The sequence below is a fragment of the Acipenser ruthenus genome, chromosome 24 (genome assembly GCF_902713425.1).
Source record: "Acipenser ruthenus chromosome 24, fAciRut3.2 maternal haplotype, whole genome shotgun sequence".
Classification (NCBI taxonomy): Eukaryota; Metazoa; Chordata; class Actinopteri; order Acipenseriformes; family Acipenseridae; genus Acipenser; species Acipenser ruthenus.
Window position 1 is genome coordinate 9,642,440 of NC_081212.1, and position 27,864 is coordinate 9,670,303.

At 41.2% G+C, this 27,864-nt stretch overlaps 1 protein-coding gene across 2 annotated transcripts; it reads right to left on the reverse strand.

Annotated features, from left to right (window-relative positions):
* Positions 1 to 199: 199 nt before the first annotated feature.
* On the reverse strand, positions 200 to 27,573 carry LOC117962352 (L-asparaginase-like). 2 transcript variants are annotated; one of them, XM_058998353.1, is made up of 7 exons: positions 25,524 to 27,573; positions 14,478 to 14,573; positions 7,106 to 7,269; positions 3,307 to 3,390; positions 2,014 to 2,113; positions 1,269 to 1,331; positions 204 to 481 (listed from the first exon to the last, which is right to left on the reverse strand). In XM_058998353.1, exons 1-7 carry the CDS (start codon positions 25,659 to 25,661, stop codon positions 305 to 307), a joined length of 822 nt encoding a protein of 273 aa, XP_058854336.1. In that variant the 5' UTR covers positions 25,662 to 27,573; the 3' UTR covers positions 204 to 304. The 2 variants fall into 2 exon arrangements, with proteins under 2 accessions (XP_058854337.1, XP_058854336.1); XM_058998354.1 differs by lacking the exon at positions 1,269 to 1,331 and having other exon boundaries at positions 200 to 481.
* Between the last annotated feature and the right edge of the window lie 291 nt (positions 27,574 to 27,864).

Sequence of the window (27,864 nt, forward strand, 5' to 3'; positions counted from 1 at the left end):
ACTGTACGAGTCACCCTGCACACTCTGCCTTTAACAGTGCTCCCCTGACTGTACGAGTCAGCCTGCACAGGGAAGGCACTCAAGGACCCCCTGCATCCAATTTCTTTGACAGTGAAAAAAACACCTAAACTGTATATATGGTTTTGATTAGACAGAGCTGTCAAAAATATATGGGAGTTGCAATGTAGGACATGAGCTGTTGCAAAATACCTTTTTCTGAATAGAAAAAACATTCCATGCTTTGAACGTAAAAGTTTGCTTTTATTTAATCTGTTCTGTAGCTGATAGAGTGCAGTGGGTGTTGTCACTGTAACAGCTCTTCCGCATCCTTCTCAATTTCTGCCTGCAGCTCTCTCAGCCTTTCCTCCTCCTCTGCCACTGCCTGCCTCCTCGCCTGGTCGGCCAGCAGCAGCTCCTCCATGTATTTGAAACCTAGCCGACGGGCATCCTCGAGGGGCCTATTGTTGTGGAAGTCTCTTAGCTGAAGGAATTGGAACACAGTGAGCAAAGGAAACAGACTAGGGAAAGCATGAACAGCGTTCATCCAATTGAAACAGATTTGGAAGTCACAATTGTACAGTAGGAAAACCAAACTCAAAATATACCAACGCTGCGTGTTATCTACACTTCTATATGGTTCAGAACGCTGGCGGATGACCATGATCTTAGGAAATTGTCCAGCTTTCACACCACTAGTCTCAGAAAAATTATGCAGATCTTCTGGCCTCAAAATGTCTCAAACAAGGACCTTCTTCAAAAACTCAAAACAGGAAGACATGAAAACCATCATCACCAGAAGGAGGTGGAACTGGGTTGAGCATGTTCTTTGGAAGGAAAGCCGCAGCATCACCAGAATTGCATTACGATGGACACCAGAAGGCCAAAGGAAAAGTGTGCGACCAAAAACAACTTGGCGCAGAACTGTGGAGGCAGAGCTGAAACAGATGGGTCTGTAGAGAGAACTGCCAAAGACCGCCAACAATGGAGAACCTTTGCTGCTGCCCTATGTGCCACAGGCATGATGGGTATGAGTGAGCAAAGGAAACAAGGTCTGTATATAACACACACCACAGATCAGCATATAAACAACACTGCAGCCTTTTCAAAAATAACTTCAAAAAATTAAATATTATCTCCATTACAGAATTAACAACCTACCAATTCCACTTTAAATCAAACTTGGCATGTAAAATATTGTACTGAATAAACACAACTGAAAGCCAAAAAAGCTAACTTGGTGAGTTTTACATCTCCCACATATACCATACCTCTGGATCTGATCCATTATTTAAACAGAAGGTAACCATTTCAGCCTGGTTGGTACAGACAGCCTGGAAGTGAAACATAAGGATCATTTTAATTAATATATAGTGACCATCCTATCATCACAAGCCAATATGGAATAGAGACTGGATTGACATGGAGACTGAACTCCCTCACTGCCTGAGAGAAAGGGTCCTCCCTCCAGTCCAGGACAGGCTTGAGGTATGGAGACTGAACTCCATCACTGCCTGAAGAGAAAGGGTCCTCCCTCCAGTCCAGGACAGGCTTGAGGCATGGAGACTGAACTCCATCACTGCCTGAAGAGAAAGGGTCCTCCCTCCAGTCCAGGACAGGCTTGAGGCATGGAGACTGAACTCCCTCACTGCCTGAAGAGAAAGGGTCCTCCCTCCAGTCCAGGACAGGCTTGAGGCATGGAGACTGAACTCCCTCACTGCCTGAAGAGAAAGGGTCCTCCCTCCAGTCCAGGACAGGCTTGATGCATGGAGACTGAACTCCCTCACTGCCTGAAGAGAAAGGGTCCTCCCTCCAGTCCAGGACAGGCTTGAGGCATGGAGACTGAACTCCCTCACTGCCTGAGAGAAAGGGTGCTCCCTCCAGTCCAGGGCAGGCTTGAGGCAGGCTTGAGGCATGCTTACAGGGCAATGTGGGGAGGCTCACATGAGCACTAAAATTAAATCACAAAACTGCAATTGTTTGGGGAAAGGGATTGATCCATAGACCCTGACATACCACATGAAGAGGAGTCCTCTTGTCATAATCAGCATAGTTGAGGTGCTTCCCTGCTGCCATCCATATCTCCATTTGTTTGGTATCATTCAAATAGGCAAGACTGCAGGAGACGAGAGCCAATAAGACAACATTACAATCTGAAAAAGTTTTAAATCCAAACACTAACATCTCCTTATAATTGTTCTCCATAATAAAGTCATAGCAAAGTGTGATAAAGCACAGTGAGCATGGTAAAGCATTGTAAAGCACGGAGAGGTATGGTAAAGCATATTAAGAAAACATGGCAAACCATGATAATCTATGGTAAATGCATAGTATAACCATGAGAATAACATGGGAAACTGAAAAATGACTGTGCAAATGTACTGTGAAATTGTATAAGGAATGGGTTGTCCTGTTAGGGTACACAGACATCTCAGTTGGATTGCAATATTCCTAACTTTAAACCCTACCCTAGCCTAGGTTACAGTGATATAGTATGGTATTTTGAGAGCCAGTGAAAAATAAACGTTGAAAAGGAGCAAGCCGGGGGTCCCTGAGTGGCCCACCTCTGCTCTGGATTGCTCAGCATGCAAAGAAGAGCGACCAGAATTATCCCGGGTTTAAAAGGCATGTCGTATGCAGACAGGCTAAAAGAACTGAATCTATTCAGTCTTGAACAAAGAAGACTACGCAGTGATCTGATTCAAGCATTTAAAATTCGAAAAGGTATTGACAATGTCGACCCAGGGGACTTTTTCAACCTGAAAAAAGAAACAAGGACCAGGGGTCACAAATGGAGATTAGATAAAGGAGCATTCAGAACAGAAAATAGGAGGCACTTTTTTACACAGAGAATTGTGAGAGTCTGGAACCAACTCCCCAGTAATGTTGTTGAAGCTGACACCCTGGGATCCTTCAAGAAGCTGCTTGATGAGATTCTGGGATCAATAAGCTACTAACAACCAAACGAGCAAGATGGGCTGAATGGCCTCCTCTCGTTTGTAAACTTTCTTATGTTCTTATGTTCTTAAAAGCGATTCTGACTTTAGGCTTGTGAGATCATGCCCTCAGATCATCTGTGTTGTGTGGGGACTCGCTGCGGTGAGGAGAAAAAACATAATTGGACATTCCAAATTAGGGGAAAATAAAGAAAAATTATTAACTAAAAAAGAAAAAGAAACGGAGAAAGCCTACATATATGAAATGTTAGACCTACAAAGTGGCATCAATTCATGTAAGGTAACATTGGTTATTAGGTTGGCTTCTTTACCAGTGCCAGTAGTTTTTAGAATGTGTGATTTCTGTACTCACCAGCACATCTCTCCCCCCAGCGCTCCGGGAAGGATCTCCAGATAAGCCCCCTCACTGACTAGGTGCTCCACCACTTCTAAATTCCTGCAGGGAACAGAGGTGTACAAGAGCTCCAAAACATCCACAGTTGACAGAGGACACGGGGCCCCATTCTAATCATTTAAATGCTGGCGGATCTCAATCTCTGATCCTTTTTCTGTGGATGACCCTTTAACCCTGGGGACACTAGTTGCTTCTACAATGTTGACTTTCATGGAACACCTCAATGTATTCTGTAGAAACTGCAGAAAAGTAAGGAAATCACTCACATTATTGTTACATTCAACATTCAGTGTTTAGCAGCATTCATTATAATACGTATTACTATCCCTTCCCAGATCGAACATTTAGATTTTGAATGGTATTATTTTTTATAGCATTTGTAAGCATGCACTCTTTACCACGCTGCACTTCCCTTTGAAGGAACACCTCCGACACACCTGAGTTGCTTCTGGGAGTTTGTGTCTGTAGGAAAAACAATTCAGAACGTTTCCTTTTTTTTTTTTTTTTTACTTCCTGAGTATTTTTTTAAAATATAAATTTCTCCTGGAAAAGACCCATAACATTCTAAATGTTTGCCATGTATTTTCGTAAAAGAGCCTGAAGTCCCAGAAGCCAGACGCTGTGGCTAGTATTTGATCCACTGCTTTTCTTATGACTGACATGCTGTCAATGTCAACTTCCTTCATGCGACCTCTCGAAGCTCAATGGAAGTACAGCATGAAGTATCTGCAAGAAGCGTTCAATACATTTCCTTCACTAACAGCTTCAAGTAATATTAGCATAAAAAAATCAAATGCAACTCCACCATATAGGAAAAAAGGAGACCAAGGAAATTATGGCAATTTATATTAGGAAAGATTTAATGACTGATTGGTTATTTCTGTGATGTGGGTGTTCGACATATCAACTCTCCTTTGATAAAGTTCTACACTTTCTACAAATAAATTCCAAATTTTCTAGGGTTTCTGGGGGGTGACTAGTGTCCCTGGGCTTTTGACTGCAGTGAAGTCCATGTACCCTTCCACAACAACACAGCTTCTTGTGGTCGTTAAATTTATAGACTTTGTCAAAACAAATTCTGGAAAACGAACCTTGTCCAAGACCCTCTGAATATATCCTGAAAAGAAAGGCTGGCCCTCCAGGGCAGGCCTGAGGCATGATGGTCACTGAATTGAGGAAGCTATCCCTGTTGATATATGAATCCAGCACTTTTACCAAAGAACATCCGAACATTTATGAACACGAGGAGGCCACTTGGCTCATCAATGCTCATCCACCTGGTACCTGATTGAACTTTGTCAAGTCGGGTCTAAAGGATCCCAGTTATTCAGCATCAACAACATGACTAGGTAACCAATTCCATACAATCACCAAGTGTCTCCTACTCACTCAATTCCCAGCTGTGTCCTCTGGTCCTGGCCTCTGTGCTGTGCTTACAGTATTGGCTAGGGTTAACGCCTAACATTTTAGAAGAATAAAGTCTCCCCTAACCCTTTAGGCCAGTGATTCTCAAACTTTGTAAAGCTGAGACCCCTTTAAAGTGACTTTGCAACTCCTGTATTACATTTTTTTAAATAATGGTAGAGATATCTAAATCTGGATTTTTAATGAACACGAAATACAAATAATAAAGCTAAAAGTAGGGGTAGATGTGCTAAGATGGGCCAGTCGCAGCACAAACATACCACAATTTGCATTTTTGTTGCGACAGTTCACAAAGTATACATGTTGTCGTATGTACTTAGATAAATTTTGTTAATGAATATACTCATTTTAATATTTGTTGTGTCTTCTTAGCAAGATCTCTAGCATTTATACATTGCAAGAGTCGTGTGACATTGTTAAAATAAATAGCGGGAGTTGAGTTGTGGTTTGCTGCAGCAGAGGGTGCCCGAAGGATAACGTCTATAGATGCAAGGGTGCAAGAATCAAAATAACATTGTTTTTGTTAAACATAAACGTCATCTGTATAATGCATGCTGTTTGTTCTTCATTTGACCTATTTTAATACTGTTATATATATAAAAAATAAAAGGCAGTCAGATTCTATAGTGTTGAGTAGGCCTATACATTATACAGTACAGTAGTACAAATGAATCAAATGAATACCTAGCACACTTTCTTTTTAATTTAGCCTATTGGTAACACAAAATAAATCATGCTGCTGCACTGTACACATTGGTGTACAATGCGAATAAAAGATTATTTTAAATTGAAACTAAATTATTATTATTTTTTTTTTTTAATTATTATTATTATTTTTAACTTGGCCTACTTAGTAGCCTAGACAATTAACACAAAATAGATCATGGTCCTATACAGATGCTCAGAATTATAATTTTTTTTATTTCTTGCATTTATATAATGCTTTTTTATACAAAAGTATCGCAAAGCACTGTACAGTACATACAGTACATAGCAGAAAAAAAGAACAAACCACAATACATTTCTATAGCATGTCACACATGCAACTGCCACAGTCAGACCATTTAAATAACAGTACATATAATACAAAAGCAGCAATTTTAAAGTTACATTAAAACCCACTGAGAAAGCCATTTTATAAAAGTACATTTTTAGTCTTGACTTGAAAACTGTAACGGTCCCAGCTTCCCTGACAAACGAAGGCAGAGCATTCCATAATTTAGGAGCGCTACAAGAAAAAGCCCTACCTCCTGTGTTGCTTTTGTTGACCCTAGGAATAACCAGCAGCCCTGCATCCTGTGGTCAGTAATGAGCTGGACGGGTTAGTGTACAGTTTATTGCTCCCAACATGTAGGGGGAAACCAGAAATGTCATAGGAATTTGTTTTCAAGGCTTGTAAGTACACCCTTCTTTTAGGGGAAAAGAGGCATTTGAGCACAACTGGCAATGAAGGAGAAAAAGCGGACTAGGAAATGCCAGCAACAACAGGAGGCTGTGTGGTCCGGAGGTTAAAGAAAAGGTTTTGTACCCAGGAGGTCCCCGGTCAAATCCCAGCTCACTCACTGACTCACTGTGTGACCCTGAGCAAGTCACTTAACCTCCTGTGCTCTGTCTTTCGGGTGAGACAAGTGACTGCAGCTGATGCATAGTTCACACACACTAGTCTCTGTAAGTCGCCTTGGATAAAGGCGTCTGCTAAATAAACAAATAAAAATAAAAATTACGACTGTTTAAATGCAATTGCCGACAGCTTTTAAACGCAATTGCACTATTTCCGCCCCCTTTTTGCGAATTTATGCAGGAACGCCCATAATTACACATTCATCTAAGGTTCAACCGCAAAGAAAAACTGCTGCCGCAAAGCACTCACAAAAAAGTCGCTAACAGCATTGCGCATGTTTAGTACATTTCACCCTAGACTTCCGACTCGTTTGCAAGTGGTTTGCAACACTTTAGAACATCTACCCCTTATTATATATTCTTAATCTGACAAGAGTTTTGAAATGCAGCTACCTTGTATAAAACAGCAGCTGCAATGCACTGTAGCCATTACTTACTCTAGGTCTGCTTGTGATGTGCTGCTTTGCGACCCCCTGAAACTTTTCAGCGTCCCCCAGTTTGAGAACCACTGGTTTGGGTCAAACAGATCCCTTTATCTCCATTAAGCCCTTGGATCAGTCTGGTTGCTCTTCACTGGACTTTCTCAAAGGCCACAATGTCTGTTTGGTATTGTGTGACCAGAACTGAACACTTTATTTTTACCAGTGCAATCTGCAACCACCTCATAGCGTCCATTTGTACACGTCTGACTCACGTCTGACTCCCAACTTACTTGCTGCGAATGGCGTCATTGAGGGCAGGTTCTCTGAAATCGTCCCTATAGCTGATATCAGCACCTTTCTTCAGAAGGAACCTCACTGTGTCCAGGTCCCCCTCTCCCGCTGCCACATGAAGGGGTGTTCGCCCATAATTGGAAGTCATTTGGGCATCAGCGCCCTGTGCAAGTAGACAATGAAGAGGATATCCCTACATAGTCAGATGTCTTATATCGGAATGGCAAAAATCTAAAAATCCGGCAATGATTATGTGCATAACCTAAAAAATAAAAAAAAGGTTTCTGTGGCAGGGTGAAGGGTGATATAAGGAATAAAATCTGGCCTCTCAACAGGTGGAGACGCTAGAGGGAGGAACCTGCGTGACCTCACCAAGATAAAGCATACCTTAAAGAGTCTGGTTGCGGCCACAGGGGCTGCAAGTAACGCTGACATCAAAGCCCTATTATTCGCAAGCACAACTGGTTAGCGGTTGGCTGGTATGGTTTGATGGAGGCGTGGCCAGTAGTATAAAAAGGAACTGAGTGGACTAGCAGGAAATCCCTTGGGGAGAAGGCACTGCGCTGGCCAACTGGAACAACTATATGGGACCTGAGAACTGCTGATTGTGTTTCATCTGCTTGCAACCCAAAAGGATTATTATCAGGAGTGATCAGGGAATCTCCGTGGGTTGGAGTTGATCCGTCTGGTGGAAAAGCAGGTCAAAACACCACTCTGTTGACAGGAAGTGCCAAGGCGAGGAGGAGAAAAGACTCTCACAGAGCCTGCAGTCATACCGGATGAAAACCATTTGTTTATATTGTAAATAGTGTGTGTGTGTGTGTTTTCACCCTTGCTACAATCTCTTTTTAGCATCTAAACCTCTGGTGTTTCATTGGTCCTCCACACCCCTGCTGGCCTCCATCAAACCATCCCAGCCAACCGCTAACCAGTTGTGCTTGTGACATAATAGGGCTTTGATATCAGCATAACCTGCAGCACCTGAGTGTTCAACCTTCCCAAGAAGGCCGCCACAATCAGACTCTATACTTAAGGTATGCTCCATCTTGGTGAGGTCACGCCGGTTAACCTCCCTCTAGCATCTCCACCTGTCGGGAGGCCAGATTTGATTCCTTATATCACCCTTCACCCTGCCACAGTTTCCATTAAAATACATTTCTAGTGAAAAAACTGGCCAACATGCCTGTATTTTCAAGGCTTGTAAGTACACCCTTCTTTTAGGGGAAAAATAGGTATTTGAGCACAACTGGCAATGAAGGAGAAAAAGCGGACTGGGAAATGCCAGCAACAACAGGAGGCTGTGTGGTCCGGAGGTTAAAGAAAAGGTTTTGTACCCAGGAGGTCCCCGGTCAAATCCCAGCTCACTCACTGACTCACTGTGTGACCCAGAGCAAGTTATACCTATAATGCTAGTTACACATTCACCTTCCCTTGTTCAGCATCTTGTTATTAGTTTCATGAGTACATCATTCATATTTGTATCCTTATGGGTTGTGTGTTGTTTTGTTTGGTGGTATGGACAATTCCAAAGCAAAATTAAAGTAAGGAACCATAAACAGATATATAAGATACACTTAAAAAAATGTTTTTGTAATGATCAAAGTTTTTTTTATTAATAATATTTTATTAAAAATATTGATATGGCTTAAAAGCAGTTGTTTTCCATCTGTAGACAGCTTTGCCTTGCGCTTACATCTTACACAAAGTAGAAAGCAGTGCATGCTCAGATTAATGTGCTTTTCATGCCACTCTACCTATTACCATTAGTCGCATTAAGTATTGAATCAAAGTTTCCAAAATACGCCAAGGTGACACCTCTACCTATACCAGTGGTGGCTGGTGGCCAAAAAAATGGGGAGGCACAAAAAGGCAGATGGCACACCTTAACTAGGGAAACTGACTAATGAAGTTTAAAGACCCCGGCTGACAAATGTGTATACAGCTTGAGATCACAGTAATGTTGGGGAAAATGGCAAACAGATGGACAAGGATAGAAGAGGATGCAGTACGTGGCTGTATCCAAAACACCAGGTAATGGTTTAAGTTTGAAATTCACCATAGCGCGTGTTATTTACTAATGTTATCACAGTGAGGTATATACAGTGCCTTGTGAAAGTATTCGGCCCCCTTGAACTTTGCGACCTTTTGCCACATTTCAGGCTTCAAACATAAAGATATGAAACTGTAATTTTTTGTGAAGAATCAACAACAAGTGGGACACAATCATGAAGTGGAACGAAATTTATTGGATATTTCAAACTTTTTTAACAAATAAAAAACTGAAAAATTGGGCGTGCAAAATTATTCAGCCCCTTTACTTTCAGTGCAGCAAACTCTCTCCAGAAGTTCAGTGAGGATCTCTGAATGATCCAATGTTGACCTAAATGACTAATGATAATAAATAAAATCCACCTGTGTGTAATCAAGTCTCCGTATAAATGCACCTGCACTGTGATAGTCTCAGAGGTCCGTTTAAAGCGCAGAGAGCATCATGAAGAACAAGGAACACACTAGGCAGGTCCGAGATACTGTTGTGGAGAAGTTTAAAGCCGGATTTGGATACAAAAAGATTTCCCAAGCTTTAAACATCCCAAGGAGCACTGTGCAAGCGATAATATTGAAATGGAAGGAGTATCAGACCACTGCAAATCTACCAAGACCTGGCCGTCCCTCTAAACTTTCAGCTCATACAAGGAGAAGACTGATCAGAGATGCAGCCAAGAGGCCCATGATCACTCTGGATGAACTGCAGAGATCTACAGCTGAGGTGGGAGACTCTGTCCATAGGACAACAATCAGTCGTATACTGCACAAATCTGGCCTTTATGGAAGAGTGGCAAGAAGAAAGCCATTTCTTAAAGATATCCATAAAGAGTGTCATTTACAGTTTGCCACAAGCCACCTGGGAGACACACCAAACATGTGGAAGAAGGTGCTCTGGTCAGATGAAACCAAAATCGAACTTTTTGGCAACAATGCAAAACGTTATGTTTGGTGTAAAAGCAACACAGCTCATCACCCTGAACACACCATCCCCACTGGGCCTGCTTTTCTTCAGCAGGGACAGGGAAGATGGTTAAAATTGATGGGAAGATGGATGGAGCCAAATACAGGACCATTCTGGAAGAAAACCTGATGGAGTCTGCAAAAGACCTGAGACTGGGACGGAGATTTGTCTTCCAACAAGACAATGATCCAAAACATAAAGCAAAATCTACAATGGAATGGTTCACAAATAAACATATCCAGGTGTTAGAATGGCCAAGTCAAAGTCCAGACCTGAATCCAATCGAGAATCTGTGGAAAGAACTGAAAACTGCTGTTCACAAATGCTCTCCATCCAACCTCACTGAGCTCGAGCTGTTTTGCAAGGAGGAATGGGCAAAAATTTCAGTCTCTCGATGTGCAAAACTGATAGAGACATACCCCAACCGACTTACAGCTGTAATCGCAGCAAAAGGTGGCGCTACAAAGTATTAACTTAAGGGGGCTGAATAATTTTGCACGCCCATTTTTTCAGTTTTTTATTTGTTAAAAAAGTTTGAAATATCCAATAAATTTCGTTCCACTTCATGATTGTGTCCCACTTGTTGTTGATTCTTCACAAAAAATTACAGTTTCATATCTTTATGTTTGAAGCCTGAAATGTGGCAAAAGGTCGCAAAGTTCAAGGGGGCCGAATACTTTCGCAAGGCACTGTATATATATATACAGTGCCTTGCATAAGTATTCACCCCCCTTGGACTTTTCCACATTTTGTAGTGTTACAACCTGGAATTAAAATGGATTTAATTGGGATTTTTACCATTTGATTTACACAACATACTTAACACTTTGAGGTGCAAAATATTTTTTATTGTGACACAAAAGTTAATTAAACAAAAAAAAAGACATTTGTTGGTTGCATAAGTATTCACCCCCCTGAGTCAATACTTGGTAGAAGCACCTTTGGCAGCAATTACAGCTGTGAGTCTTTTGGGTAATTCTCTACCAGCTTTGCACATCTGGATCCTGCAATTTTTGCCCATTCTTCTTGGCAAAATTGCTCAAGCTCTGTCAATTTGGATGGGGACCGTTGGTGAACAGCAATTTTCAAGTCTTGCCACAGATTCTCAATCGGATTGAGGTCTGGGCTTTGACTGGGCCATTCTAAGACATTCAGGTTCTTGTTTTTAAACCACTCCAGTGTAGCTTTTGCTGTGTGTTTAGGGTCATTGTCCTGCTGGAAGATGAACCTCCATCCCAGTCCCAGGTCTCTTGCAGACTGAAACAGGTTTTCCTCTAGAATTTACCTGTATTTGGCTCCATCCATCTTGCCCTCAGTCCTGACCAGTTTCCCAGTCCCTGCCGATGAAAAGCATCCCCATAACATGATGCTGCCACCACCATTCTTCACTGTGGGGATGGTGTTCTCAGGGTGATGAGCAGTGTTGGCTTTGCACCACACACAGCGTTTTGCGCTAAGGCCAAAAAGTTAAATTTTGGTGTCTTCAGACCAGAGAACCTTTTTCCACGTTTGCTGTGTCTCCCACATGCCTTTTGGCAAAATTCAAATGGGATTTGATATGGGTTTTTTTCAGCAATGGCTTTCTTCTCGCCACTCTTCCATAAAGCCCAGCTTTGTGGAGCGTTCAGGTTATCGTTGTCCCATGGACGGTTTCTCCCAGCTCAGCTGTGGATATATATATATTTTTTCCCACTTTGAAATGTTAGGCACTGCCTCCCTTGCCTATACCCTCTAAGGAGCCTCCACTGACCTATATCCACTGTGGCCCTGGTCTTAGTCCTCTGTCACGAATAAATCTAAAACCTGTCTTCTCTTGTACAAGGTGCAATCACCTTTTTTGAGAGAAAGGTGTATGCGGCAGAGATAGATGTCTCTTTGATAGAAACAGTTTAATTTATTTGAAGTCTTTCCACTGATGATGGGAATGGGAATGTAGAGATGGAAGCCCTGCTAAAAAGATTTAAGTTTTTGCAGGTATCAGGCTTTTAAAGACACACCTGTGGTGGCTTTGACAAACTCACTGAGAGCAGAAACTGATCATACTGTAAGATGGGCACATTTGGCTAAACTGGAATGCGAAGAAGGTATTCCTGCTAGACGTATCCAGATATTTTGCAGGTATCAAGTGAAGGCTGATGTCCTTCATACCTGTGATGTGAAAAGATGGCTACCTTATTCTGTTGTGGCCTTGACAGAACCACTCAGAGCTGAACCAGAGAGAGAAGTTGAATCCTGCTGGAGCACGGCTGACTTGCTTGACATCAATGGGAGAATCTAAGATGTTGAAGTACCCTACTTATAAATGTATTATGATATATTCTTTATGTTAGTTTGCAATAATATACTATAATGTGCCTTGATATTAATCCACTGTATTATTGTTTAAGAATATTTCTTTATGACCACTAACAATGTTATTAGTGGAACTGGATGAAGTCTGTGTAAAGTGGTTCTTTGGTAGAAACTTCTGCTAGGCATGTTGAAGTTTAGGGCCTCTCTCTTATCAAGAGGTAGGATCTCTAAAACATACGTGGAGCCTCCTTAGCATTCCAATCTGGTAAAATAAATGCAAGTGAAATGGAAATAATCCATATAGTGTAAGTGTATTGAATTAAAATAAATAATGGTTTGTGATTTTACTGTAAGGTAGAACAATATGAAGTGTATTAGTAGAAAGTTTATAGGAATTTGGAACTAAGAGAATATTGTGCAGAAATTAACTTAAAGTAAGAATGTTAGTCAAAATAGAATGGTACCAGTCTTTGTCAGGCATACCGCAAGCTTGCAAAAGAGAAGGTAATTAATCTTGGTAATCCTTACTCATTTATCGTACCAGGCGGAGGGTAAAGTTGGGGAGTCTGGAATCCAAGGTTTATATAATGAGTGATCTATTACATATAAGAAATATCACTTGGAACAAATGAGGGGGGCTATAGCATAGGACCATGGAATGCCATACATCTGAGAAGATGCTTACGAAAGAGTCTTCTATCAGTGATGGATGACCTTGATAGAGAAGAAGGTGGTTCAGAATTTGCTTGAACAGGACTTTTGTAAAAGAAACAGAGAGAGGTCACTTTTAGTTTAAAGCACTGAATAGCTCAAATTAGACTTATATTTTTATGATGTTCCTGATAGACTGAATTTAAGTGAGAATGCTTGAATATATAGTTTGCTATAAGCCTTCTACCAGCCCCTATCCAATATAGTTTAGTTAACTTTTAAACCACATCTATGCATGTAACAAAGCCAACCAAATTAGGGGAATGTCTTTTTGATGTTAAAAGGGACATTTATATATTTTTTGATAATTACACTGATATATATATATATATATATATATATATATATATATATATATATATAAATTAAATAATCACATCTTTCTATGTATTTTATATACTTATATGTATTCACATGTATGCTGTGTTCAGGAACTCTCTGGTACTAAGAAAAACACATAAGTTCAAAAGTTCACCTTACATATTTTGGAGATGAAGTAAAGGTGGACTAGGGGATGATGGTTAATTAATCTTATGAAGGGAGTTACCGGCTGTTTTAAAAATGTTATTCACTTGAAGGACATGAGCTGTTAAGGCTGATTAATGTTCATAACTTAATTGAGACTTCTGACGCAAGAAGCGAGGCAAAAACTCTATAAAAACCGAGGTAAAATCCTAGTCAAGTATCACCAACTTGCTAACTACAAGCTGTGTGATCCATGCTCTGAAGATCTCTGATCAAGCTGATTGCTGTTGGTGTTGTGTTCAGAAGTCTTTGCCTTTGAAGACAGTTCCTGTCCTTACCTTATACTCTATACTTTCATATATAATTTGGGAGGTAAGAACTATTTGGAATCTATATCTCTCCTATATTGATGCATTGCTATAAGGTATGTGACTTATGTTTTAGTCTATGAGAATGACATATTGGATGTTTTAGGACTTAGCGGTGGGCGTCTTTAGTTTTATGCATGCGTAGCCTTAGAGCAAAACATGTTGCAACCATAAAATGTATTGAAGTATTAATGCTAACAACTGTTAAGGCACTGGACTGCCCAGCTTGCCTGTCAGTTGGGATTCGACGTAGTCTGTAACTACTCAATCCATTTTTTAGCAGTTAATAAACCGAAGGGGTACTAATACTACTCTTATTCATTAAAACTTCAAATCAAATGAGTCTGTGTGAATTTCTTGATTATTAAAAGTCATCTGGATACGTTGCAAGCACAGTGCATGAACGATCCACTTACAGGAGTCTGAAACATCTTAATGTCCTCCTGAACGTCTCCCCTGAGTTTAAGAGTGTGCTCAGAATATATATATAAATAAAAAGAGTACGTGCAAACCTGACACCTCACTCACCTGGTTTAAGTGCCCCTCCAGTCCTTCAATGTCTCCTTCCATAGCTGCAGTGCACATCAGCAGAGGAAACAAGGACTGTAGGATAACCTTCTTCTCCTAAAGAATGGGCACAACACACAGCTGCATTAGGGCAAGAACGTGCTCCGAGTCTAGACCACGCACCATTGCACAAACACATGTTTTGGGGAGAATAAAATGAAGACCCATTTGTTTTACATTACATACCATGAATAACAGTTTGGGGTATCGCTGCAGAAAAGCCTGTACACAATGTGTATTTGATTTCCATTACACGAGAGTAGATGTTAAAACTTCACGCTGATTTGAACTCGGCTCTCGCCTAGATAAGCACCAACTAAGACGTAGCTTTACAGTAAACTAATGTGATCCATATGTGTCTCCATCCATTTACGTTTCCTTCCATATGATGATGTAGATATCCTTCTGTCTGGTGTTAATGGCTGAAGTGTAATGCTGGTCCAGGGATCAGCTTATTTTGCCTCCCTGGCGCATCAGCACACACAACGGCTGCGATGCTGGCTCCGGGGATCAACCAAAGTGCGGCCTCCCCAGCGCATCAGCATGTCTGGATTGAGCTAAGTAGGGTACATCTCTGGGGTTTTCAAGTGGGCACCTTCCATCCTCAGTGTTTCGTCGACTAGCCCACGACACCTCAAGAGGGCTCGACGGTGATTCTGGCATCCCAGCATCACCCCCCTCCGTCCCCCACTCAACTCAGCCCAGCTTACTTACCTGTCCCCAGCCAGAATCTTTCCGTCTCAACCACAGCCAGTTGCTGCTCCTCTCTGCTGCTTCAGATAAGTTCTTCACTGTGCGACGCAACTCTTGGCCACTAAATCCGACGTCTCTGAGAAACCGGGTTGTAGAGTGTGCCACAAATCCTCGACAACCCACTTCCACTGGGTAAACCCGAACTCTCCATCCTCGCTGTTCCGCTTCAGTGGCTAGTTGAGCATACCGCAGTTTCTTCCTCTCATACGCCTCATCTACAGCATCTTCCCATGGCACTGTTAACTCTACCAGGTGAACAAGGCGTGCTGATCCAGACCACAAGACAATATCTGGTCGAAGGTTAGTGGTGGCAATCTCAGGTGGAAAAATAAGCCGTTGACCAACATCTGCCAGCATTTTCCAATCTCTAGCAGCTTCCAGTTGTCCTGGGCGAGGATTGGTTTTAACACCTTTTCTTGGTGGTTGCTCTCCTGGGTGGAGGAATGTTGTCTTTTGTGTGTAATGTTTTGATGGAACAGGTGACAACTTATTGGTCATGTTACGCTTGTCTTCCAATGCTAAGGCCAAACATCGCAGCACCTGGTCATGGCGCCAAGTAAACCGTCCTTGGCTAAGAGCCACCTTACATCCTGTCAAAATGTGCCTTAATGTTGCAGGTGATGAACACAAAGGACATGAGGGATCCTCTCCTACCCAGAGGTTTAGGTTCTGTGGTGATGGGAGAACATCATATGTTGACCTGATGAGGAAACTGATCCTGCTCTGTTCCACTGACCATAGGTCTTGCCAGCCAACCTTGCGTTGTTCCACACTCTCCCATCTCATCCATTCTCCCTGCTTGGCCTGGGAAATGGCCTTTATACACCTCATCCTCTCCTCCTGCTTTTGCACCTCGTTGACTACCAGCTTCCTCCTTTGAGCTGGGGCTGCCTTGTGCCATGTAGGAGGAGTTGAACTGAAACCAAGACCCCCTCTTCCATGCTGAACTTGCCCCATGATATCACCAATTCGAAGGGCAGCCTTTGCATCTTCCACAGCTTTCTTTGCCGCCCACTTTCTTCCAGTTTTCAACACAGGTGCTGCCTCCCTTACGCATTTATCTCGTGACTCTACTAATGTCATTTCCAGTCTGACCTTGGCGCACTTAAACTCCTCGGTTAGAGCAGAGACTGGTAGCTGCAGTATTCCTTTACCATAAAGTCCCACTCTGCTGAGGCAGCGTGGAACTCCCAACCATTTCCTGATGTATGAACTGATTAAAGCTTTCAGCTTCTCTACTGTTGTCAAAGAAACCTCGTACACAGTCAGTGGCCACAGCAACCTCGGCAGTAGACCAAACTGAAAGCACCAGAGTTTTAGTTTACCTGGTAGAGCGCAGCTGTCTATGCTCTTCAACCCTTCCACTGCTTGTTGTCTAACTTCTCCCACACGAACTGTGTCCTTTAGATCCCCGTCGTACCATCTCCCAAGACTCTTCACTGGCTTCTCAGACACTGTTGGTATTGCCTCACCATTAATGAAGAATGTTTTATCTACTACTTTGCCTTTAATTATAGAGATGCTCCTTGATTTAGTGGGCTTGAATTGCATTCGTGCCCATTCAATGTTATTGGTTAATTTGCCCAATAATCGATTAGTGCAGGCTACTGTTGTAGTCATGGTTGTCATGTCATCCATGTATGCTCGAATTGGTGGCAGTCAGATTCCAGAAGCCAAGCGCTCTCCTCCTACTACCCATTTTGATGCCCTAATGATTACTTCCATTGCCATGGTAAAAGCCAGTGGAGAAATGGTGCATCCTGCCATTATTCCAACCTCTAGGCATTGCCATGTAGTGCTGAATTCTGAAGTTGAAAAACTGAATTGCAAATCTCCAAAATAGGCTTTCACTAAATTTGTTATTGTCATCGGTACACTGAAAAAATCAAATGCTGCCCAAAGTAGTTCATGTGGCACTGAACCATATGCAATAGCCAAATCCAGGAATGTCACATGGAGCTCCTTCCTCTCCTTTTTAGCCGATTGAATTTGTTGCCAGATCACATTGATGTGTTCTAAGCAACCTGGGAAACCTGGAATTCCCGCTTTTTGTATTGAAGTGTCAATGAAGCAGTTCTTTAATAGGTAAGCTGACAATCTCTGAGCAATAATGCTGAAGAAAATCTTGCCTTCTACATTTAATAGGGAAATGGGACGAAACTGACTGATGCTTGTAGAATCTTTTTCTTTAGATATAAAGACTCCACCTGCTCGGCGCCATGCTCTTGGTACAACCTGTTTTTCCCATGCCACTTTCATCAATTTCCACAGAATTCGTAGAACTCCTGAAGCACTCTTGTACACTCTGTACGGAACTCCATTAGGCCCTGGAGATGATGAAGCCCTTGCTTTTTTCACAGCTTGCTCTATTTCTTTCCACTTAGGTGCACAGTCCTCCATTTGGTATTCTGGTGGATTGATAGGTGGGATGTCTGACGGAATTGACATAGGCTCCTGCCTTTTTGAATCTGTATGTGTTTCCTCCAAATATCTCTCCAGCTCAACCTTAGATGCTTTTAGTGTGCCATTCTTCTCACTGGTGAATAACTTCTTTACAAATTTGAATGGGTCTTTATAAAAGTTAGCTCTCGCACGCTCCTTCTTTTTGTAGCGTTTCCGTAGGCGCTCAGCTCTGCGCAATGTTGCAAGCTTATCTTTTATGACCCTTTGTAAGAGATTGAGTCCCTCCTTCTGACTTTGTTCTGCTCTTCTCCATTGGTTCCTCAGCTGTCTCCTTTCTCTAACTAAGCGTTCAATCTCCTGCTGCCGTCTAGACTTTCCAGGAATAGTTTGTACTTTTTCCTTCCTTTTTTCAACTCCAAACCTCTCACTTCCATATACGTAGATGATGTCCCCAAATTTATCCAGCTTCTTTTCAACTGTTCCACTTAATCTTTCCAATGCAAAGCAGAGATCTGTGTTTACTGTGTCCCATGCAGTTTTCTCACAAGCTCTTGGCCATTTAACTCCAGGCTTGTGCCCGTTGAGGTTCTTTTCTCTCTTATGCTGGTTTGTCTGACCGGGTTCACAAGGATCATTAGGTTCATCACTAACTGTGTCCATGCAAGTCCTCCTCACATCTATGACAGGGGTGCTGATATCCTGCGAACTGTGGTTTGCTTCCTGTCGCTGGATTTCATTCGACTGACTTGACTGACTTCGTAAGAAGTACTGATCAATGCGAGGCCCTTGTCCCTTCTCCCTCAAGCATTTCATTCTCCCTTGATGAATCTTCAAACCCCTGACCGTTGTCGCCTTGCTCCAGCCGCAGACACAAACCTGGAGTTCCATGTCTTTGTTAACTGCAGATCTTGAACTAGTCTTTTGTGAAGTACTCTCCATACTCATATCCATTTCCATTCCTAAGTCGTTAACCGTGTTGTCCAACGTTGAGTCATCAACGTTGAGTCATATCGCAGACTCTAGGGGTATTTTTCTCTTTAATTTCTTATAAGCCTTGGGCGGGTGTCTCCAGCATCCTGTAAACACAGAGCTGGATACTGCCGACAAGGGTAGCTAACCCTTACCAGCCCCAATGGGGTCTCTTTCCTCCTGTCAGCTGTCTCTCCAGGCTGTCACAAGGTCTTTCCCTTGTTGCCAGCTGCACTATTCACAGCAGTCACTGGACGTATCCAGATCTTCATGATTTCCATTACACGAGAGTAGATGTTAAAACTTCATGCTGATTTGAACTCGGCTCTCGCCAAGATAAGCACCAACTAAGACGTAGCTTTACAGTAAACTAATGTGATCCATATGTGCCATATTGAAAAGAGGACAATTCAGGAGAAAGGGGTTTCAGTCATCTACCTTTACATTAATGAATGTTTGAATATTTATATGGACAAGATGTTTTTGGCAACACCTTTTTAATAGGTTAAGCTAAATCTATGTAAATTAATAGTGTCTCTTGTATAAGTGGTGTCATCTTGAGCAGTTTGAGTGAGAGGATCCACAGGGCGCTTTGTGTTAAGAGCCAACCACATTCACATTTTGTAATTGCAGTGTTTACTGGGCTTTTTTCAGTTTAGAAATACTTCCAAATAAGTTCTTTTCAGTAATGGTCATGTTCACAGGAAGTGCAAACCACAATCTAATGGGTTATTTTACTAACTTGAACTATCGTTAAAAGCAGCCGCCATTTTCACTTATAATGATTTAATTGGGTAATGAAAAAAATAGTTAAACCATCATCTGATTTAAAAGAAATATTGTAAATAGCGAAGGAAATTAAATCAAAGTATTCATCCATTTTTATGTCTACTTTTATAATTTTAATGACAAAAGATACAGTTGTGCTGCTACATATATAGAGCTGGAAGAAACCCGGAATAGCAGGCTCAGGTTTCACTTTCTACAGAGGTTTCCTATTTCATCGATTTTGGGGCTTGTACATTCGAGTGTTTGTTTGAGGGAACATTAAGCAAATCACATGCAAGAACGCCGATCGCTATTTATTTATTCTGCTATCATAGTGCATTTTCTATTATTCTGTGTTCTGCAATGGCAGCTAATCCATTCATAATAATAGTCGTGCCTAAGCTACATTTTCAGTTGTTATTTGTCACAGAGTGTAAAATATGAGCAAGAAAGAGCCAGGGATACAACCTGTATGCCTTTCTGTACCTAAAGAGAGCCAGGGATACAACCTGTATGCCTTTCTGTACCTAAAGAGAGCCAGGGATACAACCTGTATGCCTTTCTGTACCTAAAGAGAGCCAGGGATACAACCTGTATGTCTTTCTGTACCTAAAGAGAGCCAGGGATACAACCTGTATGCCTTTGTGTACCTTAAGAGAGCCAGGGATACAACCTGTATGCCTTTGTGTACCTAAAGAGAGCCAGGGATACAACCTGTATGCCTTTGTGTACCTTAAGAGAGCCAGGGATACATCCTGTATGCCTTTCTGTACCTAAAGAATCCGTACACTTGCTACACTGTATTATTTGGAGCAGTTTACAAAAGCAGGCTAAATAAAAGCATGGATACCCATCGCACAATTTAGTCATTCATGTCATAATAATACAGCCATGAGACACTATCATTTTTCATTCATTTTAGAAACATGATGAGTTTACATGGGAGTGGGTAAAAGCTGGACCCAGGCAAAACCACCCGGACAAGGCATTAAAACTGCTCAGATCGTCTTAAATCCTACACCCAATGACTACTCCCTCCTCATATATTACATATCAACAGGAATGATTATTATACGATTTTATTATTATTATTATTATTATTATTATTATTATTATTATTATCAAAAAAGCAGCCGGACCCAGACGAGGCATTAAAAGGTGTCAGATCGTCTTAAATCCTAGACCAAAGTATTAATCCCTCCCCATACACACATATAATATTATTGTACCAACAGGAATGATTGTTATGGTAGTTTCCCTAAATAAATGTTAGCTTGATGTAACTGTAACAAGGAAATCTAAAATAGACCAAGCCGACAGATACAAAATTGTGAAACTCAAGTAATGCAAGATAAGAAAGCTTTACAGTCTCTGCCCCCCTCATATGCAATTTAAGTAATCATTGTAATAATAATAATAATAATAATAATAATAATAATAATAATAATAATAATAATAATAATATTATTCATTTCTTAACAGACGTCCTTACCCAGGGCGACTTACAGTTGTATACAAAAAATACATATCAAGAATTACAGTACAATTAAGGGCAAGATACAAAATACAATGACTTCAGTCCTAATAAGAGCAAATACAAAACACGAGTTGATATCAGGGCAGTTCAAGAGCAGATAAGAGTGTTGATAGGTACATCAGGGTTAGATACGAGTGCAAGTGAAATACAAGATACTACAGATTGGGTTAAGTGCAGGATTAAATACAGTAAAACAGGGAGCATATTGTCCAGAATCATCGACCTGGAAGGGAAACGATGTGGCAGCCGCGCATTGGAGGAGCGGTTGCAATCGTTAACCGAGGAGTCATGATTGACGGTATATAAGGGGACGTAGCGAGGTGATCTGTTCCTTTGTTATGGTTAACACTAACCTGGAAGGAGAACCGTATTGTGTATTGTGAGTGTTTTGTTTCTTTTTGTCGTGCCTAATTATACTTATTTGTTGTTTAGACAGCTAACACGATCCTGTGCTGTCTACAGGCCAGCACAAAACACTGCACTTGTACCACAATAAATTGTATTTGCACCACGAGCACTACAGCACTCACTTTGGACTGGTGACCGTGTTTGTATATTGTGTGTGTATTTAATACTGTGTGTACTGTTTCGGGACTGAACCCCTGGGTTAAACTGTGTAGTACACAGCCTTGTGTACTACCATTCATTATTATTTACAGTTGTCAAGTGACTTTGGATTATAAATAAAACACTCCTGCACTTGCACACTGCAAACCACTTTGCAACAGGCACTCAAAGGGAAAATGGTGTGACAAGTTATCCATCCGTATCAATAAATGCACTTACTTCCTGTCTATGGAAACAGCAATGCCTATGTTGTAGCCTAAAAGAAAATAACAGCAGTCCGCTTCTTTTCTCCTGAGCAACTTTCTTTTCCCTCAGTTCGAGTTTACAATTTTTTTTTTTTTTAAACAATTCAAAACAGCGGCATTTCCCAACAAATGTAACATGTACACACGTGGAACTTTTCTCCATACTTCTTTTGGATATAACAATGAAAATTAAACACTGAACAATGAAATGATGAATCGTTAAAGACTGAGAACACAGCAAAATACATTGTTATATGGTCACGCTTTATTTTAAGGGACGTTTGTTTTTGTTTATGAACTGTTAACAAACAGCTAATAAACATGTCAATGAACATTATTTATTTTCTGTTAACTGTTAATTAATAATATATAATCGGCCAGCTAAAACTGCAAACACCAGAGCCCTATGGATGATCAATACCCAGTCGATCATATGCTTGAAATCGGTTCAAATTGTTACTGCAATCCAGTAAAGGCGCTCCGTGTGGAGTGTAGTATGCGCCCTATAGTCTGGATGTCGCGAGTTTGAGTCCAGGCTATTCCTTTGCCGACCGTGGACGGAAGCTCCCAGGGGGTGGCGCACAATTGTGTGAACATCGCCCAGGGGGAGGGTTTCGATCGGCCAGGGTGTCCTCGGCTCACCGCGTACCAGCAACTCCTGTAGTCTGGCCGGGTGCCAGCGGGCTTGCCTGTAATCTGCCCGAGAGCTGCGTGGTCCTCCGACGCTGTAGCTCTTGGGTGGCTGCATGGTGAGTCTGCAGTGTGAAAAAAAGCGGTCGGCTTGACGGCACACGCTTCGGAGGACAGCGTGTGTTCATCTTCACCCTCCCGAGTCAGCGCAGGGGTGGTAGCGGTGAGCTGAGCCTAAAAATAATTGGCCATTCCAAATTGGGAGAAAATAATAAAAATAATTGGCAAGGACTAAATTTAAAAAAAAAATCATAATAATTGTTACTTGCTGTAATGTTTATCAAATGAAATCAGGTTTTTATTAAACCTAACCCTAACCCTAACCATATCCCTAACCCTTAGCTAAAAAAATGTTTGTTAACAGTGAATAAACTAAAAAAAACAGGCCTTAAAATAAAGCATGACCCGTTATACAATAAACATTGCTGTTTTCTCAAGTCGATGGTAAAATGTCTTAACTCTTAATATCCGGGAATATAACTAGCAAACCTACTTGCCACACATACTTACAGATTGTTTTCTGTGTACATAATGTAATACGTTAATAACAGTATGTTTCTTTTGAGTGAATTCAAGACTGATGACGTAACGTGGATCCAGCATGTAGCCGGCCTGAACTGAAGGCAAATATCGTCCATCAGATAAACTGAGGAATAGTTGCATATTGACTAGTACTTGAGACAGAGTTCAACTGAGACAGAGTTAAAACTTACAGTGAGCACAGAAGCTGTCTTGTGTCATGACCGCGTCACCGCCCACTTTCTGCCAGAATAGGAGTGCAAATACCTGTTAAAGTGCATTTTCTATAATTTCAAATATATGACATAAGAGTGAAAGATACAAAAAAATAAAAATAATAATTGCACAGTGAAAAGTGCCATTGAAAATTAAGTCTACAGTACAGCTGTTACTTATAAACATGGCGCCCTACCTTATGAATTTTAAGAAAAGTTAATACCGTATAACAGCAGCGAGGATGGGTAACAGCAGGGAGGGGGTTAATAGCATCCCTGCAGGAAAAACACGTGCGTATGCACAATTGTGTAATTGTTTTATTGTTTGTTATCCCCTGCCCCCGGTGATGATTAAAAATTAGAACCGGGTGCAGGGTATTTAAGACGTGCAGCCTGTCTGTACGGGGCTGCTGAGTAGATGGAGGCAGAAAGGTGCTCTGTCTCCGAGTAGCCATAAGTAAGTGTTGTGTTAAGCCCGTGTGGTTGTGTGTTGTGGTGCCAGGTAAACGGCTTAGCCCTCCTGCAAGTTAGTCAGGGACTTACCTGTGTAGTCAGCACTCCAAAAACGGAGTTAGGTGTTAGTTTCTGTTTTGTTTGTTTTGTTGTTGTTAATTAAAAAATAGCGCAATCGCGCAGAGAAAATCCATTCCTGTGCGTGTTGGGTCGTGTTTTTAAAGGGGCAACGAACCCGAGTGGGTAAGTTTTATTACAACCGATATAATGTCAATTTTTGCTACTTTGTGCAAAATATGACATGTATAAGCATCAAATGTTGCTACCTTGTCAAAATCTGCTACCTGAACAAAATCTGATACCTGTACCAAACAAAGGAACAGATCATCTAGCTATGTCCCCTATTTGTACCTTCAGTCACGCCCCCTTGGTTAGCGAGTGCAGCCGTTTCTCCTCCAGTCCATGGTTGCCACATTGCTTTCCCTCTGGGGCGATGACTTAATGTACCGCAGTTGTGCCGCCTTTCTAGATGGCCGACTTCCACCTAACCCTGGGAATGAATTGTCAGGCCATCCAGTCCAGGGCACTCCGTTTCCTTTACACAGCGCCCTCACAGGTCGGGAGAGAGATTTAGCACCATGAATCATTCTGTCTCTGTCACAGTGGTTATATAGAGAGTAGTTTAAAAAGATAAAATATTTGATGGGTTCTTATTATTATTATTATTATTATTATTATTATTATTATTATTATTAATTAGTCATTTAGCAGACGTGACTTATAGTGACTAGGGAGTGAATTACTTATGCATCTACATTTGCTGCTGCAGAGCCACTTACAATTGGACCTCGGTTTTACGTCTAAGGACAGATCACATACCTATTGTAAAACACACATAATATACACTAGCAACAGTACGTATAAGCTTTCCTACCAATAATAATCAAAACACTTTTACAGATGTGTCCTTGAGGTTACTTATATTAGAGTTTAGAGTGTAAATCTTTTGCAGTCCACGTATAGGTGCATTTTTTCTTTAGATTTTTACTTTTAAAAAATGCAACTCACTCTGTAGTACACTTTAACGTTCGTTAAAGCAGCTGTCTGTATTCAATATAAAACAGATTAATTACATTTGGAATAAAAAGTAAGTTTGCAAAACACGTGTTTCATATCCAAAGACTTGGTTGGGTACAGTATTTGTTTTTGAGTTTCCACTGTATTTGCATTGTGTTTTTTTGTTGTTGTTTTTTTTTTAAATATATATATATAAACTGTAAATTATGTATTATGCATTTCTCTGTATTTAAAGTATTATGGATTTTCTTGTTGTTACTGCATCTTGTAAAGCGCTTTGTGACGGTGTTCCACTAAGAAAGGCGTTATATAAAATAATGATTGATTGACTGACTGATTGATGGGAACCCTCCGTCTAGTGCAAGGGATGGGCATGGCATGGCAGTGTAAGAGGAAAACAGTGTGGGCATGCGCAGTATGCAAAGTAGGCTAATTTGATTAGGTAGCATAAATATGACGTGACACCGGTGTAGGTACAGTTGTCCCGCGTTATACCCCCTTTATAACGGCACCCTTGCATACCGCCAGCTATTATCTCTGAACAAATGCCACCAATATAAAAACAGTACTAATTGTACCCGTTATATCGCCACGCCGCTGTCCGCCACCCACCAACTTCCCAAGCCAAGCAAACGTGTAGTTCACCTCATTGTACAGCGCCAGCGAAATAAGCATGGCCAATTAAAACAACAAAGTTATGCAGTTAACCTTTGACTTACTTTCCTAATTCGTTCATACCAATCGGTATACTCGGTTATTGCCCGTTTTGCCCATTGCCCTTACCTGGCAGTATAAAGAGGGTTGACTGTACCTTATTTCTGTCGATGAGGCCTAACCACCCCAGGCGAACCGATGAGGCCACCGCGCCCCAAAAGCGGAGGTTGTCTTCTTGGATCTTTTTTCTCTGTCGCGCTTTCTTCGCTGGGTTAATGGGCCACTTAAAAGGCATTTCAGCATAAAAAGCAGGCTATATTATGCAATACTATTACTTAATGAACACGGCAATGTGCAGACAGGCACAAACGGCAAAATTGTTTCTTAAAAATAATCCTCAAAAAACGCCGTTTTCTAGAGAATGTTCGGAACGCGTTTGAATTAACACAGCGACTGCAATCCACTGTAAAGACTGCGCACGCAATTACGAGCATGCAGTAAAGTAGGGAGAACGAGTAAGGTTCCTTCGTAACATACCCGATACCCCGTTTGTTTTGTTTTATATTGCAACACTGAAAACACCGGCAGTCACAATTCATTACCCTAAAAGGGTACTCGTTTATTTTAGTGAAGGTCCAAAAGTATTGGTTGGGTCAAGGTCCGGAGCACATTTCCACTCCCATCCCATACCGACAAACAAACACAGAGCTACACAGCTTTACACTGAAGCACAAGAAGAAAAAACTGAACTGAAAAAGCACTGTTTTAATCCGCACACATATAGTATAATCTGCAGATAAGACAGGAAACGCTTTAATGCATGTGTTGTAAACCTGACTTGGATTGCAGAATTTGACAATTTTAATCGCCAGTACACTCAGCTATCTCATTGCTAAGTTTTGCACACATAGCACTTTTTGCTATCTGTCGTGTCCGGGTTCTGTCCGTTGCGCTACCATTGCTTGCAAAGCAAAGTTTCGTACACACGAGTAGTACAGTACGGTACCATACTGTGTGCTTTCCCTGAGTCAGGGGTACTAACAGTAACACAAATACGCATTATATTGTATGTGTTACAGGTAATATTTTTTTAATCAGCTTGGAAAAGCTACTTAACAAAAATTGGTTTTGTAACACACCGGTACTTGCCATTGTTTTCTTGGTCTTTGTGAAGTGTGATTTTCTGAACTCGTACCATAAGGTATGAAAATTGTATCTTTCTTGTGTACTTTCAAAAAAATTAGTAATGACGGTTATTTTATTAGCCATAGAGAAGGGATAGGTTGATGCCACATATAAGCCAACGCGCTGAGTTTCACTTCATTTGCGCTGCTAATACTGCTGACTTACACGTTTTGTTTCATTCATAGCTCGCACGAGTATCTGTTACTTACTATCACTGCGACACCTACTGTACCCTCAGGGACAGTATATGCCAACCAAGACGGATAAGATCGGTTTTTATTGTATTTATTTTTTAAAATGTTTTATTTAATAAGATCGTTGGACTGGATGAGAGGTTGGACGGTGTAGTGACAGATCTCCTCGTGATCACTGCCAGCTTTACGTAGGCATTGCCGTTAAAATAACGAAATAAGGAATGATTTCTTTTTCTGCCAGCCATTATCAGTGCGATGGGAGGTCAACAGTCAAAAAACATACAAAAGCGGAAATACCGGTTTTGGTCTGCTGTGGCCTCGGCTATTCGATTAGGATGGATAGGAATCGGAGAAAACAAAAGGTACCTGTAACACGTGATGTCTAAAACCAGCACGTAACGTAGCCGATAGTTTAGATACATTGAGTGGTGAGGGTATGGTATGGGTTATCATGGATTTAACATTATTCCTTCATTACGAAATATAACCTGCATTACAATAATTAGTGAGTTTCTGTTAATTTTATACAAGTTAGACTTTTCTACACTGTATTCTGTAACTTTGCCACTTTCAACAGCTTCATTCCTGTCATTAACAAACCAGCTGCTCTCCCTATCAGCCAGGAACATGACGCAGAAGACATGCTGAGGTGACCCAGGAAGAGTAAGTGCAAACACATAATCCAAGACTAAAGCATAGACACTGAGAGCTTCCTTTAACCTGCAGGACCACCAGATATGTTTACAAATTCAAATACACGAGCTATAACACGTGTTTCTTTCAAAACTGCACATTTGAGCCCTATTTAGCTCATGGAAATGCAAAACAGGCAAGAGTTATGAAATATTTTGTTAACTGTAATAAGTTAAAAAAAAATCAGTTGACAGGAGTATTTGGATCCACCGTCGTTTCATGTCTGTATATTGTGGGAGCTCTTGTTCTGCGTGTGATTCTTCTCCACAGGAGTTTAGAGCTGGTGGAACACCTAGTCAGTGCGGGAGCTCATCTGGTGATGAGCTGGGGAGAGAGATGTGCAGGTGAGTCCCATTGAGGGATAACTGTAGGTTACTTTTTGCTGCAGCAATTTGCTTTTTTGTCCAACCAACTAAATGTATTTGT